The 14,941-nt window shown below is 44.1% G+C and overlaps 1 protein-coding gene across 5 annotated transcripts in view; it reads right to left on the bottom strand.

Annotated features, from left to right (window-relative positions):
* The window catches only part of ACBD5 (acyl-CoA binding domain containing 5), a 57,127-nt gene that overhangs the window by 15,239 nt on the left and 26,947 nt on the right, over positions 1–14,941 (bottom strand). For 4 of the 5 annotated variants that reach the window (XM_056519364.1, XM_056519366.1, XM_056519368.1 and 1 more), the window contains 3 exons: positions 6,282–6,440; positions 4,401–4,610; positions 561–661 (listed from right to left, as the gene is read on the bottom strand). In XM_056519364.1, coding sequence (XP_056375339.1) covers positions 561–661; positions 4,401–4,610; positions 6,282–6,440 — 470 coding nt within the window. The remainder of the gene's footprint in view (positions 1–560; positions 662–4,400; positions 4,611–6,281; positions 6,441–14,941) is intronic. The other variant, XM_056519365.1, reaches the window with a different exon arrangement.

Below are 14,941 nucleotides of genomic sequence, written 5' to 3'. Positions count from 1 at the left end.
CTCTCTCTATATACACACACACACACACACACATATATATATAAAATGTATATTAGTGTTTTGCAACCTGGGTGCAGCTCCAGCTGTTGCAAAACTACAACTCCCAGCATGCCCAGACAGCCAATGGCTGTCCGGGCATGCTGGGAGTTGTAGTTTTGCAACAGCTGGAGGCACCCCTAGTGTTAAACTGATCTATATTCTTGATCTTGTGCTTTATTTCAAACTTTCCTACCATGGAAAATTGACATTGAGGACACAGATAAATATATGGGCGTCAGAACTAAATTTTTCTTTATGGGTGGAGTTAGCCATTAAAAAGAATTAGAAGGACAACCAGGACATGTGATGTTACTGTTTGCCAAAAAGAATATACTAAAGACCGCTCTTTTGTTTGGGTACATTGGAAATAGGATACATAAAGGAACATTTAGGAGAAAAGATCTCTTATGTGCTTTCCCGGAATTTCTTCAAGTGCCAGATAGTTAATGAAACACTGAATCCATTATAAAATGCTGCATCGATGCCAGGTTCACTTATCATGGAAGGAAACCCCAACTTACATCGTCTTGTCCGAACTGCTCCATGGAATCGCAGAATATCTCCGAGTCGGAGTCACTCGTTAAGTGCTGCATTGCAGCAATATCCTCTGTGCCATCATCTGCTGGGAGATAGGAGTTTAATGGTTAATATTGACTTCTGGAGAATGTTTACAGGGAGTTAACGCCAAGGACAGTGATCTGAAGGTGATGCCAAGAGCAATCAATCTGCTGGAGATTGCTATGGGTGACACCTCCGGTTCCTGACAGCACGTATGAAGACCACTGACCACTTAGCAGCATAATCTCTTTGAGAAGACCACCCAAAATTGCATTTAAAAATGATCTCCTATGGGGGTGGTCTTCTCAAAGAGGTGGTCTTTTGGAGAGGTTTTACTGTATGCTCTATAGCCTCCCTGGTAATAATTTTCAACCTAGATTTAAGGGGCTAAAAATAAAAGTATGGATATTGAGTAAAGCTGGGTTTGTATTAGTAAAGGACTCTACGACTGTGGTATATGTCAGCATATTGGGGCCGAATTTAGTTAAAGGGGTATTCCGGTGACATTTTTTTTTTTTTTAAATCAACTAAATGCCAGAACGTTAAACAGATTTGTAAATCACTTCTATTTAGAAATCTTAATCCTTCCAGTACTTATCAGCTGCTGTATACTATAGAGATGGGTTTTTTCTTTTTACATTTATTTTCTGTCTGACCACAGTGCTCTCTGCTGACACCTCTATCTGTCTCAGGAACTGTAAAGAGCAGGATAGGTTTGCTATGGGGATTTGCTCCTGCTCGGGGCAGTTCCTCAGACAGACAGAGGTGTCAGCAGAGAGCACTGTGGTCAGTGCTCCTGTGGAGAATACAGCAGCTGATAAGTGCTGAAAGGGTTAAGATTTTTTAATAGAAGTAATTTACAAATCTGTTTCACTTTCTGGCAAAAAAAAAAAAGTTTTCCACCGGAAAAAAACTAATTTTTGCTATTGAATTACTTTTTAATGTACTTTATTTAAAAAATAAAAATAAAAGTTTTCTATGTTTCATTTGTGTTTAAAAAAGCTGCCACTAGGTGTCTCCCTACTTGCCAGAGCACATTTTCCCCATCTCTTGCACAGGACTTCTGACCTGGCAGAAGTCCAAAATCAGGAAATGCAGTCTGGAGTGCTAAGGGGGGTGTGTGTGCAGCCTTATCCAATCATAGCTCATCTCACACTGAACTGCTCCGGGCTGTGTGTAGCAGAGTGAGGGAGGAAGTTCTCCCCTGTGTGGCTTCAGATGATGTCACGCCTGCTTGGTAACGCCCCTTCCCAGTCTGTGAATGTGACTGAGACTGACCAGAAAATACAGAGCAATATCAAGGTAGAAAACTAAAAAATAATGAAAATAAAGGCAGGGGGGGGTTTATCATGATGGGGGCAGTGAACTGGGAGGATTATAACATTTAACAAGATCATGACAGGTACTCTTTAAATTCTATTAGGTAACATGAATGATCATTATTCATATAGTCTTTTTTGGTGCCATATTTCTTTTTTAGGAGCTGTAAGGAATAATAAAATAATAATAGGAGTATTTCTCAGCACCATGCAAAACGGTTATATTATGTATGGGTGCGAAGCAACTTGTCTGGTTTTCCTACAATACTAATACAGATATAGGAGATTAAAGTATTAGTCTGTGCTCCAACCCCCATCCACACCCTGCTGGTCACGGGATGAGTAAAGCACATATAATTTGCTATTCAATGCCCTCCTAAACAGTACACGCCAGGTGGGGCGACATAAGGTCACTTGAAAGAATCAGCACTTTCTTTAATCCATATTTCTAGAATTAACCTACTAAAACATATGCTTCCCTCTAAATAAAAACTACAGAATATATATGTATACATATTTTCCAACCAGTGTGCCTCCAGCTGTTGCAAAACTACAACTCCCAGCATACTCGGACAGCCTCCAGCCTTGATGCTCATTCGCTGCATTATTCATTCGCTGCATTAGAAGTTGTCTATAGACCAGTGTTTCCCATCCAGTGTGCCTCCAGCTGTTGCAAAACTACAACTCCCAGCATGCCCGGACAGCCGGAGGCTGTCCGGGCAGGCTGGGCGTTGTAGTTTTGCAACAGCTGGAAGAACTCTGGTTGGGAAACAGTGGTATATAGAATACATCACATAACTTATGTTGTACTGATTCCAGAGCTGCATTTACAATTCGGCAAGCCTTACATCTGAAATCTCCCAGCATTCCTTGCTGACTAGAGATGAGCGTACTTACAGTAAATTCGATTCGTCACGAACTTCTCGGCTCAGCAGTTGATGACTTATCCTGCATAAATTAGTTCAGCTTTCAGGTGGTCCCGTGGGCTGGAAAAGGTGGATACAGTCCTAGGAGACTCTTTCCTAGGATTGTATCCACCTTTTCCAGCCCACCAGAGCACCTGAAGCCTGAATTCATTTATGCAGGATAAGCCATCAACTGCCGAGCCGAGAAGTTTGTGACGAATCGAATTTACTGTAAGTTCGCTCATCTCTATTGCTGACTCAAAGGGAAGAATTTATTAAGATTAGTTTTCCCACTATAGTCTTACATGAATAATTCAGGAATTAAAAATGTATCCCCTATCTACAGAATAGGAAATGTGTCTCATTTTGGGGGGAATTATGCTCCATTCATTCCCTGCGGAGTCACTGAAGATAGCCCATAGAGAATGAATGGAGTGCGCGTTGACCTGCTACTTTAGGGTGGGAGAAGTTTGGTCCCCATTCTCGAGATCTCAGGGGGTCCCAGAGGTCGGTCCCCCAGCTATCAGACACTTATCCCCTATCCTATGGAAAGGGAATGTATTTTTAGCAGCTGGAATACCCCTTTAAGCCAATGTGTACTGAAGTACAATACACTAAGGGGGAGATTTATCAAAACCTGTGCAGAGGAAAAGTTGCCCAGTTGCCCATAGCAACCAATCAGCTTGCTTCTTTCATTTTTAAAGAGACCTCTGAAAAATGAAAGAAGCAATTCGATTGGTTGCTATGGGCAACTGGGCAATTCTTCCTCTGCACAGTTTTCGATAAATCTCCCCCTAAATGTATTAGGAGGCGCACGCTGTTCATAGTTTGGGGCAAAGGCGTAACTTGCAGTTTATGAGACCTAATGTAAAAATCGGTAACGGGGCCCATGTCTACCATGTGCCATTTATACTATTGAAGTCTTAAAGGGGTACTCCGCCCCTAAACAACTTATCCCGAATCCAAAGGCGGGACCCCCACGATCTCCCTGCTGTACCCCGCGTTCGTTTAGAGTATCAGGTGCAGCGCCGGAGGCTCGTGACATCATGGCCACGCCCCGCTCGTGATATCATGGCCACGCCCCCTCAATGCAAGTCTATGGGAGGGGGTGTGATGGGCGTCACGGCCCCTCCCATAGACTTGCATTGAGGGGGCGCGACCGTGAAGTCACAAGCAGGGCGTGGCCATGATGTCACGAACCTCCGCCCCACATCGCCAGTCATCCAGCATGGAGCGAAGTTCGCTCCGTGCATCGGATGTCTGGGGGGCTGCAGCCGAAATCACGGGGGTCCCCAGTGGCGGGACCTCTGCGATCAGACCCCTTTGGATAGGGGATAAGATGTCTAGGGGCTGAGTAGTCCTTTAAGGTGCAAAGGTGTCTTGGGGCCCAGATGCAACTGTACCCCTGCACCCCCTATAGTTACGCCCCTGGTTTGGGGGTAAATAGTAATAGCAAGCTTTATAGCACAATAGATGCTCATTCCCAGAGGTTGACAGGCTTTTGTCAGCATGTTCTTGAATCCTCATTTCTATATACCGATGCTGTACAATGTATGGATGACAGGGAGGGCACACTGACCTTTACTGGCTTCCACATCTTTCACAGTCTCCTCCTGTGTGGTCTTTGGCTTCCCATTCGTGTCATTTCTTGTGTCATTGAGATCAGACTTGTTGGGTACATGACAGGGAATGTGTGGAATGTAATCGCTGTGATTTACGTGTAAACCATTGGAAAGTGTAATATCCGGGCACGGCTCAGGGGTGGCATCTTCCTTCACTGCTTTCTCCTCTAGGAAAAGGAAAAGAAAAGCTGTCCATAGAAATCCTTCTACTGGTCAATGGACAACATGCCACATGCAAATGTTAAACGTGCACTATATTATTACTTGTTTTATAGGAACACTAGCTGTGTACCCAGCATTGCCTGGGCTTCCTACTTAAAGGGGTACTCCAGTGGAAAACATTATTTTTTTTTAAATCAACTGGTGCCAGAAAGTTAAACAGATTTGTAAATGACTTCTATTAAAAAAATCGTAATCCTTCCAGTACTTATTAGCTGCTGAATACTACAGAGGAAATTATTTTCTTTTTGAATTTCCTTTCTGTCTGTCCACAGTGCTCTCTGCTGACACTTCTGTCCATTTTAGGAACTGTCCAGAGCTGCATATGTTTGCTATGGGGATTTTCTCCTGCTCTGGACAGTTTCTAACATGGACAGAGGTGTCAGCAGAGAGCTCTGTGGACAGACAGAAAAGAAATCCAAAAAGAAAACCATTTCCTCTGTAGTATACAGCCACTAATAAGTACTGGAAGGATTAAGATTTTTATATAGAAGTAATTTACAAATCTTCTCATGCAGAATATATAGAGGTAATGTATAAATCTGTTTAACTTTCTGGCACCAGTTGAGTTTTATAAAAAAAAAGTTTTCCGCCTGAGTACCCCTTTAACCCTTGTGGGAGAGAAAAAGAAAAATGAAGGCTCTCATCATTATATTTCAACCTTATACTCCGTTTTCCACACTATTTTCTGCACCTGCCACCTGGACAGTCAGCAGGATGTTTAAGGTACGTTCACATGTACAGGATCCGCTGCATATATTGTGGAGCCGATTTTGCTACCCAATGAAGTTAATGGGTAGCAAAATCACCTGCACAAAATATGCAGCAGATCCTGTACGTGTGGCTGTACCCTAAAAATCCCGGCCAATTAGACCCCTCCACCTCCCTGCAGAACCACTGATATGATTATTTGGAATCCAGGATGAGGAGGAGTGTCCCCACCATGTCCGCACCTTTCTCAGAGAAGTGCTATTTCTAGCTAGGAAGGTGATTGCTATTAGGTGGATGAATCTGAGATCTGCACTAAGTGGAAGAAACTGAAACTCCATCATCCCTTTTTCTCAGGTTTTTCCCCCTTTCTAGGCAAAATTTCAACATGTCTGGGGACCTTGGTGTTCCTCCTCTCTGACCCAGTGTTCTCTGGCTGCTGTGAGAGGCCTCTCCCCTTCCACTCCAATAGATGACGTTAAATGGGTTCTCCGTTTGTTCATCTTTTGGAACAAACTGTTCCGAACGCTGGAGTCGGGAGCTCGTGATGTCATAACCCCGCCCCCTCAACGCAAGTCTATGGGAGGGGGCGTGACATCCGTCACGCCCCCTCCCATAGACTTGCATTGAGAGGGAGGGGTAACATCATGAGGGGGCGGGGCTAAGACGTCATGAGCTCCCGGCACCAGCATTGGGAAAAGTTTGTTCCGAACACTGAGCAGCGGAGTACCCCTTTAAGATTCACTATTTGGCCACAAATAAACCAGACTCCTTAAATATGAACATATCGTACAATAAAATGTATGGGTTATAAAAGCATTATCCCATTCCAACATGGATATTACTATGGAAAGTATTTTATGTTATCATAGTTATAGTGAATGTAATACAGTACACCTGTCTCTTAATACCTTGCTCACTTAACTCGGTCTCCTCTTTACCATCCTCTTCCTCCTCTTCCTCCAGTTTTCCGGTCTCCTCCTCTTCAGATTCTGCTCCGCTGTCGCTACTCTCCGCTTTCCCGTTCACAGCCTTACAGTTTGGTGTGGACGTCAGGGCAGAGCTTAGATCTACAGGAAGGGAGAGTCAAATACTGATCTAACCGCATTGTAAGTCACGTTCCTGCAATGGCAGCGCAGGTTTCTTTTATTCTAACGATCTGTATAAGAAAGCATGCAGCGAGCTAGAAAAAAAATGACTAATATGCATATTCTTTTGTTATAAGCCGCTCTATGGATACAGGAAAGCTCCACATTGGGAGAGCCGGAGATACACAAGCTGGGCTCTCCCATAGAGATGCATGGAGGGCGCAGCCGACCCCCACTTTGTGCAGCAAACCTGCAAAAAGTGTTCTGTGTGCGAACATACCCTAAAGGGGATTTTCTAGGACTAAAACACACATATATATCAACTGGCTCCAGAAAGTTAAACAGATTTGTAAATGACTTCTATTAAAAAATCTTAATCCTTCCAATAATTATCAGCTACTGAAGTTGAGTTGTTATTTTCTGTCTGGCAACAGTGCTCTCTGCTGACACCTCTGCTTGTCTCGGGAACTGCACAGAGTGGAAGAGGTTTTCTATGGGGATTTGCTTCTACTCTGGACAGTTCCCGAGACACGTGTCATCAGAGAGCAGTTAAATCTTAATCCTTTCAGTACTTATAAGCTGCCTAAGTTGAGTTGTTCTTTTCTGTCTAAGTGCTCTCTGATCATACCTTTCTCGGGAACTGTCCAGAGTAGAAGCAAATCCCCATAGCAAACCTCTTCTGCTCTGTGCAGTTCCCGAGACAAGCAGAGAGCACTGTTGCCAGACAGAAAAGAACAACTCAGCTTCAGCAGCTCATAAGTACTGAAAGGATTAAGATTTTTTTAATAGAAGTAATTTACAAATCTGTTTAACTTTCTGGAGGCAGTTATATATAACAAGTTTATTCCTGGATAACCCCTTTAAGCTGCAGTATTAGTGATCCAGTGCTGCTAATCGACAGTAGTCCTGAGGAACAGACTTTGATGGCCTACAGAACATTGATGTTATACTTCCCCAAAAAAATACTCTTTACCTAGGCCCTTTTATACGGGACAATTGTTGTCCAAATAGCCCCTGTCCAAATATTGCCCCATGTAATAGACCAAATGACTAGTGGATGAATGTGAAATCACTTGTTCATTGGCTGATCAGATAGATTGTGTGGCCCTATATAAATCACATACCCGGGTACACAGGATAAGTGCTACTGACAGTAAGCAATCCGCTTCACTCACAATGACTGGACCGTGTAAAGGCTAAGCATCGACCGTATTACGTCGTCATCCACCCTTCTAAAAAGAAGCCTTACTATGCCACTTAGCAAATATTTACAACAATATCTCTATATCTCTCAATTCCCATACACAAAGTACATCTCGAAATGACACAACTTTTCATTACTCAAGGGATGAGCTACAGTATATCTGCTGAATATACCAGAGTTGTAACAATCATCTTCTCCTGTCACCTCCTATACATGGATCTATTGTGACACCATTCAGACAGCCTTGATGCTCACTCGCTGCATTACCCAGAAGATGCTCAGAAGTGTTTCCCAACCAGGGTGCCTCCAGCTGTTGCAAAATTACAACTCCCAGCATACCCAGACAGCCTCCGGCCTTGATGCTCACTCGCTGCATTACCCAGAAGATGCTCAGAAGTTGTCTATAGACCAGTGTTTCCCAACCAGGGTGCCTCCAGCTGTTGCAAAACTACAACTCCCAGCATACCCAGACAGCCTCCGGCCTTGATGATCACTCGCTGCATTACCCAGAAGATGCTCAGAAGTTGTCTATAAACCAGTGTTTCCCAACCTGTGTGCCTCCAGCTGTTGCAAAACTATAACTCCCAGCATACCCAGACAGCCTCCGGCCTTGATGGTCACTCGCTGCATTACCCAGAAGATGCTCAAAAGTTGTCTATAGACCAGTGTTTCCCAACCAGTGTGCCTCCAGCTGTTGCAAAACTACAACTCCCAGCATACCCAGACAGCCTCCAGCCTTGATGGTCACTCGCTGCATTACCCAGAAGATGCTCAGAAGTTGTCTATAGACCAGTGTTTCCCAACCAGGGTGCCTCCAGCTGTTGCAAAACTACAACTCCCAGCATGCCTGGACAGCCTCCGGCCTTGATGTTCACTAACTGCATTACCCAGAAGATGCTCAGAAGTTGTCTATAGACAAGTGTTTCCCAACCTGTGTGCCTCCAGCTGTTGCAAAACTATAACTCCCAGCATACCCAGACAGCCTCCGGCCTTGATGATCACTCGCTGCATTACCCAGAAGATGCTCAGAAGTTGTCTATAGACCAGTGTTTCCCAACCAGTGTGCCTCCAGCTGTTGCAAAACTACAACTCCCAGCATGCCCGGACAGCCTCCAGCCTTGATGCTCACTCGCTGCATTACCCAGAAGATGCTCAGAAGTTGTCTATAGACCAGTGTTTCCCAACCAGTGTGCCTCCAGCTGTTGCAAAATTACAACTCCCAGCATGCCTGGACAGCCTCCGGCCTTGATGTTCACTAACTGCATTACCCAGAAGATGCTCAGAAGTTGTCTATAGACCAGTGTTTCCCAACCAGAGTGCCTCCAGCTGTTGCAAAACTACAACTCCCAGCATACCCGGACAGCCTCCGGCCTTGATGCTCATTTGCTGCATTACCCAGAAGATGCTCAGAAGTTGTCTATAGATCAGTGTTTCCCAACCAGAGTGCCTCCAGCTGTTGCAAAACTACAACTCCCAGCATGCCCGGACAGCCTCCGGCCTTGATGTTCACTAACTGCATTACCCAGAAGATGCTCAGAAGTTGTCTATAAACCAGTGTTTCCCAATCAGTGTGCCTCCAGCTGTTTCAAAACTACAACTCCCAGCATGCCCGGACAACCTCCGTCCTTGATGCTGATTCACTGCATTACCCAGAAGATGCTCAGAAGTTGTCTATAGACCAGTGTTTCCCAACCAGTGTGCCTCCAGCTGTTGCAAAACTACAACTCACAGCATGCCCGGACAGCCGAAGGCTGTCCGGGCATGCTGGGAGTTGTAGTTTTGCAAAAGCTGGAGGCACCCTAGTTGGGAAACACTGCTATAGACATTAGTTTATTAGCGAGGTCTTCAGAGAAGCTATGTGTATGTGTGCCAGCTGGCCGTTGGATTTATTTGGCAGCTCCTCTAATGTATTCCTCGGGTCAATAGTACCAGAGGTGCCCAGCTGCCACTCATCCCTCCCTGCTCCATGGAAACAACACGTTTGCCCAATCTGAAACTGTGGGGATCAGGTGTAGTTACTGCTGGCCAGACAACTTTTGGAGGGCGGCTATGTAATGTTATGGTTGGCTGAAGATCTGGATTAGACTCTGCATTAAACTATAACTTACAGAACATTGTCAAGAAAATACATGGTTAACAAATGGACAGCAGGTACTGGATGTCATCACTGGAGAAGAGGCCGGCAGTGGGAAACCACTGGGCATAACAAAAGAACTGGGAACCCACAGCAAAACCTCTAATGGAACGCCAGAAAAACATCCCCACTAACTGCAGCAAAAAAGTTGAAGAGATGGAACGGATTTCTGTGCACCTGTGTCCCCTTATTCATTGGCATACTGTGCTGCAGTTCACCATGTTATGCCTCTCCCCTCCTCCTGTGCCCTCAGCTTCTATCTCCTCTTTAGATTCTTCCCCATTTCTGGCAACATTAACCCCTTCCCGACCTATGACATACCTGTACGTCATGGGTGGCAAGGTGTTCCCGACCCATGACATACAGGTACGTCATGAACATTTTTGCCGCTACTCGCGGCACCCCGCAGCGCCCGGAAAGATGGTGGCTATCACTGATAGCTAGCCATCTTACCATGCGACCACGGGGGGTTTCATCCCCCACCCCACCCCCAGCGATCGCTGCTATCAGCTGGTCAAATCTGACTAGCTGATAGCAGCGTTTCGCTATGAAAATACTTAGCAGCGGGGTGTGTGAGTCCCGATCACAGGGATCGGGACACACACCACTCTGCTAAGTGTCCCTGACCCGTCCCACGGCGTCACTTACCCGTCCGAGCGGTCCCGGCGGCGAGCGGCGTCCCGGAGGTGAGTTTCCGGCAGCAGTGCGACATCTTCATTGACAGCAGTGAGATCGCCGTAAAGCGATCTCACTGCTGCCTCTGGGAGTTTCAAAACTGCAACTCCCAGCATGCCCAGACAGCCTTTGGCTTTCTGGGCATGCTGGGAGTTGTAGTTTTGCAACATCTGGAGGTCCTCAGTTTGTAGACCACTGTATAATGGTCTCCAATCTGTGCTCTTCCAGATGTTGCAAAACTACAAATCTCAGCATGCTCAGTCTGTCCAGTCTTGTAGTTCTCTAACATCTGGAAGAGCACAGATTGGAGACCATTATACAGTGGTCTCCAAACTGTGGACCTCCAGATGTTGCAAAACTACAACTCCCAGCATGCCCAGACTGCCCAAGCATGCTGGAAGTTGTAGTTCGGCAACATATGATCCTTCAGATATTGCCGAACTACAACTTCCAGCATGCCTAGGCAGTCTGGGCATGCTGGGAGTTGTAGTTTTGCAACAACTGGAGGCACACTAGTTGGGCAACATTGTCCATTTCCTACCACAGTGCCTCCAGCTGTTGCAATTGTTGCAAAACTATAACTCCCAGCATGCACTGACAGACCATGCATGCTGGGAGTTGTAGTTTTGCAACAGCTGGAGGCACACTGGTTTGGAAACACTAAGTTTGGTTGCAAAACACTTGAAAGTTTATTACTTAACTTAGTGTTTCCAAACCAGTGTTCCTCCAGCTGTTGCAAAACTACAACTCCCAGCATGCACAGACAGCCAAAGGGCATGCTCGGAGTTTGCAACAGCTGGATGTTTGCCCCCTCCCCCCAATGTGAATGTACAGGGTACACTCACATGGGCGGAGGTTTACAGTGAGTGCTGCAAGTTTGAGATGGCGCAAATTTTGCGCTGCAGCTCAAACTTCCAGCGGCAAACTTGCTGTGAACCTCTGCCCATGTGACTGTACCCTAAAAACACTACACTACACTAACACTAACCTAAAATAAAAAGTAAAAAAACACTACATATACACATATCCCTACACAGCCCCCCCTCCCCAAAAAAATGAAAAACGTCTGGTATGCTACGGTTTCCAAAACAGAGCCTCCAGCTGTTGCAAAATAATAACTCCCAGTATTGCCGGACAGCCATTGACTGTCCAGGCATGCTGGGAGTTTTGCAACAGCTGGAGGCACCCTGTTTGGGAATCATTGGCATAGAATACCCCTATGTCCACCCCTATGCAAATCCCTAATTCAGGCCTCAAATGCGCATGGCGCTCTCTCACTTTGGAGCCCTGTCGTATTTCAGGGCAACAGTTTTGGGACACATATGGGGTATCGCCGTACTCGGGAGAAATTGCCTTACAAATTTTGGGGGGCTTTTTCTTCTTTAACCCCTTATGAAAAGGTGAAGATGGGGTCTACACCAGCATGTTAGTGTAAAAAAATTTATTTTTTACACTGACATGCTGGTGTTGCCCTATACTTTTCATTTTCACAAGAGGTAAAAGGGAAGAAAGACCCTCTAAATTTGTAACGCAATTTCTCCTGAGTACGGAGATACCCCATATGTGGGCGCAAAGTGCTCTGGGGGCGCACAACAAGGCCCAGAAGGGAGAGTGCACCATGTACATTTGAGGCGATTTGCACAGGGGTGGCTGATTGTTACAGCAGTTCTGACAAACGCGAAACAATAAATATCCATATGTGACCCCATTTTGGAAACTACACCCCTCACGGAATGTAATAAGGGGTGCAGTGAGAATTTACACCCCACTGGTGTATGACAGATTTTTGGAACAGTGATCTGTGAAAATGAAAAATAAAATTTTTGATTTGCACAGTCCACTGTTTCAAATATCTGTCAAACGCCAGTGGGGTGTAAATGCTCACTGCACCCCTTATTAAATTCCATGAGGGGTATAGTTTCCAAAATGGGGTCACATGTGGGGGGGGTCCACTGTTCTGTCACCATAGGGGCTTCCTAAATGGGACATGCCCCCCAAAAACCCTTTCAGAAAAACTCACTCTCCAAAATCCCATTGTCGCTCCTTCCCTTCTGAGCCCTCCACTGTGCCCGCCGAACACTTTACATCTACATATGAGGTATTTCCTTACTCGAGAGAAATTGGGTTACAAATTTTAGGGTTATTTCTCTCCTTTTACCCCTTGTAAAAATTCAAAAATTGGGTCTACAAGAAAATGCGAGTGTAAAAAATGAAGATTTAGAATTTTCTCCTTCACTTTGCTGCTATTCCTGTGAAACACCTAAAGGGTTAAAACACTTACTGAATGTCATTTTGAATACTTTGGGGGGTGCAGTTTTTATAATGGGGTCATTTATGGGGTATTTCTAATATGAAGACCCTTAAAATCCACTTCCAACCTGAACTGGGCCCTGAAAAATTACGATTTTGAAAATCTTGAGAAAAATTGGAAAATTGCTGCGGAACTTTGAAGCCCTCTGATGTCTTCCAAAAGTAAAAACTTGTCAATTTTTTTATGCAAACACAAAGTAGACATATTGTATATGTGAATCAATATGTCATTTATTTGGAATATCCATTTTCCTTTCAAGCAGAGACTTTCAAAGTTAGAAAAATGCTAAATTTTCAAAATTTTCATGACATTTTTAGATTTTTTACCAAGAAAGGATGCAAATATCAGTGAAATTTTACCAATAACATAAAGTAGAATATGTCACGAAAAAACAATCTCGGAATCAGAATGATAACTAAAAGCATCCCAGAGTTATTAATGTTTAAAGTGACAGTGGTCAGATTTTCAAAAATGCCCAGGTCATGAAGGTGAAAATGGGCTGGGTCATGAAGGGGTTAAAAGAGTTTTTTTTTATTTTTTTAAATGAACTGGTGCCAGTAAGTTAAACAGATTTGTAAATGACTTCTATAAAAAAAAATCTTAATCCTTCCAGTACTTTTTAGCAGCTGTATGCTACAGAGGAAATTCTTTTATTTTTGAATTTCTTTATTTTAAAAAAAGTTTATTTATTTTAAATCAACTGGTGGCAGAAAGTTAAACATATTTGTAAATTACTTGTATTAAAAAATCTTAATCCTTCCTGAACTTATTAGCTGCTGAATACTACAGAGGAAATTCTTTTCTTTTTGGAATGCTCTCTGATGACATCACAAACACAGTTCTCTCTGCTGACAATATTATAATAATAATAATGCTTTATTTATTGTTGTCCTTAGTGGGATTTGAACCCAAGTCCCCAGCACTGCAAGGCAGCAGTGCTAACCACTGAGCCACCATGCTGCCCTTAGTATACATCTGCTATGCATGGTTGCTAAAATGGACAGAGATGTCAGCAGAGAGCACTGTGCTCGTGATGTCATAAGTGTTCCAAAAAGAAAGGAATTTCCTCTGTAGCATTCAGCAGCTAATAAGTACCAGAAGGATTAAGATTTTTTAATAGAAGTAATTTACAAATATGTTTAACTTTCTGCCACCAGTTGATTTAAAAGAAAAGAAAATGTTTTCACCGGAGTACCCCTTTAAGGCTTTTATTAGGTAATTTGTTAGCAGTTAATAAGGAAGGTAATGGAGGAAATATCCAGGGTTATAATGCACGATCGTATTGGTATAAAGTGCGCTGCATCAGCAGAAGTTGGTTATCAAGGCTCCTTTGCCTACCACAATGCATACAGTGATCATCTGGCTCAGCTAGTATCCAGACAATCAATACATTAATACTTATCAACACCACGTTGTCTGCAGGGCCGGCGCCACCCATAGGCAGAGAAGGCGGCTGCCTAGAAAGGGAGGTTTGTTACAGTGTGTCACTCCAGTACTGAGGTAATTACACGAGGTGGAGGTTTGTTACAGTGTGTCACTCCAGTACTGAGGTAATTACACGAGGTGGAGGTTTGTTACAGTGTGTCACTCCAGTACTAAGGTAATTACATGAGGAGGAGGTTTGTTACAGTGTGTCACTCCAGTACTAAGGTAATTACATGAGGAGGAGGTTTGTTACAGTGTGTCACTCCAGTACTAAGGTAATTACACGAGGAGGAGGTTTGTTACAGTGTGTCACTCCAGTACTAAGGTAATTACACAAGGAGGAGGTTTGTTACAGTGTGTCACTCCAGTACTAAGGTAATTACATGAGGAGGAGGTTTGTTACAGTGTGTCACTCCAGTACTAAGGTAATTACATGAGGAGGAGGTTTGTTACAGTGTGTTACCCCAGTAGTAAGGAGATTACATGAGGAGGAGATTTGTTACAGTGTATCACCCCAGTAGTAAGGAGATTACATGAGGAGGAGGTTTGTTACAGTGTGTCACCTGAGTAGTAAGGTGATTACATGAGGAGAGGGTTTGTTATAGTGTGTCCCCCCAGTAGTCAGGTAATTACATGAGGTGGAGGTTTGTTACAGTGTGTCACCCCAGTAGTAAGGTGATTACATGAGGAGAGGGTTTGTTATAGTGTGTCACCCCAGTAGTCAGGTAATTACA

This window comes from Hyla sarda, chromosome 5, assembly GCF_029499605.1.
Source record: "Hyla sarda isolate aHylSar1 chromosome 5, aHylSar1.hap1, whole genome shotgun sequence".
NCBI lineage: Eukaryota > Metazoa > Chordata > Amphibia > Anura > Hylidae > Hyla > Hyla sarda.
The sequence above is the reverse complement of the archived record's forward strand: the minus strand, read 5'-3'. Positions and strand labels throughout refer to the sequence as shown.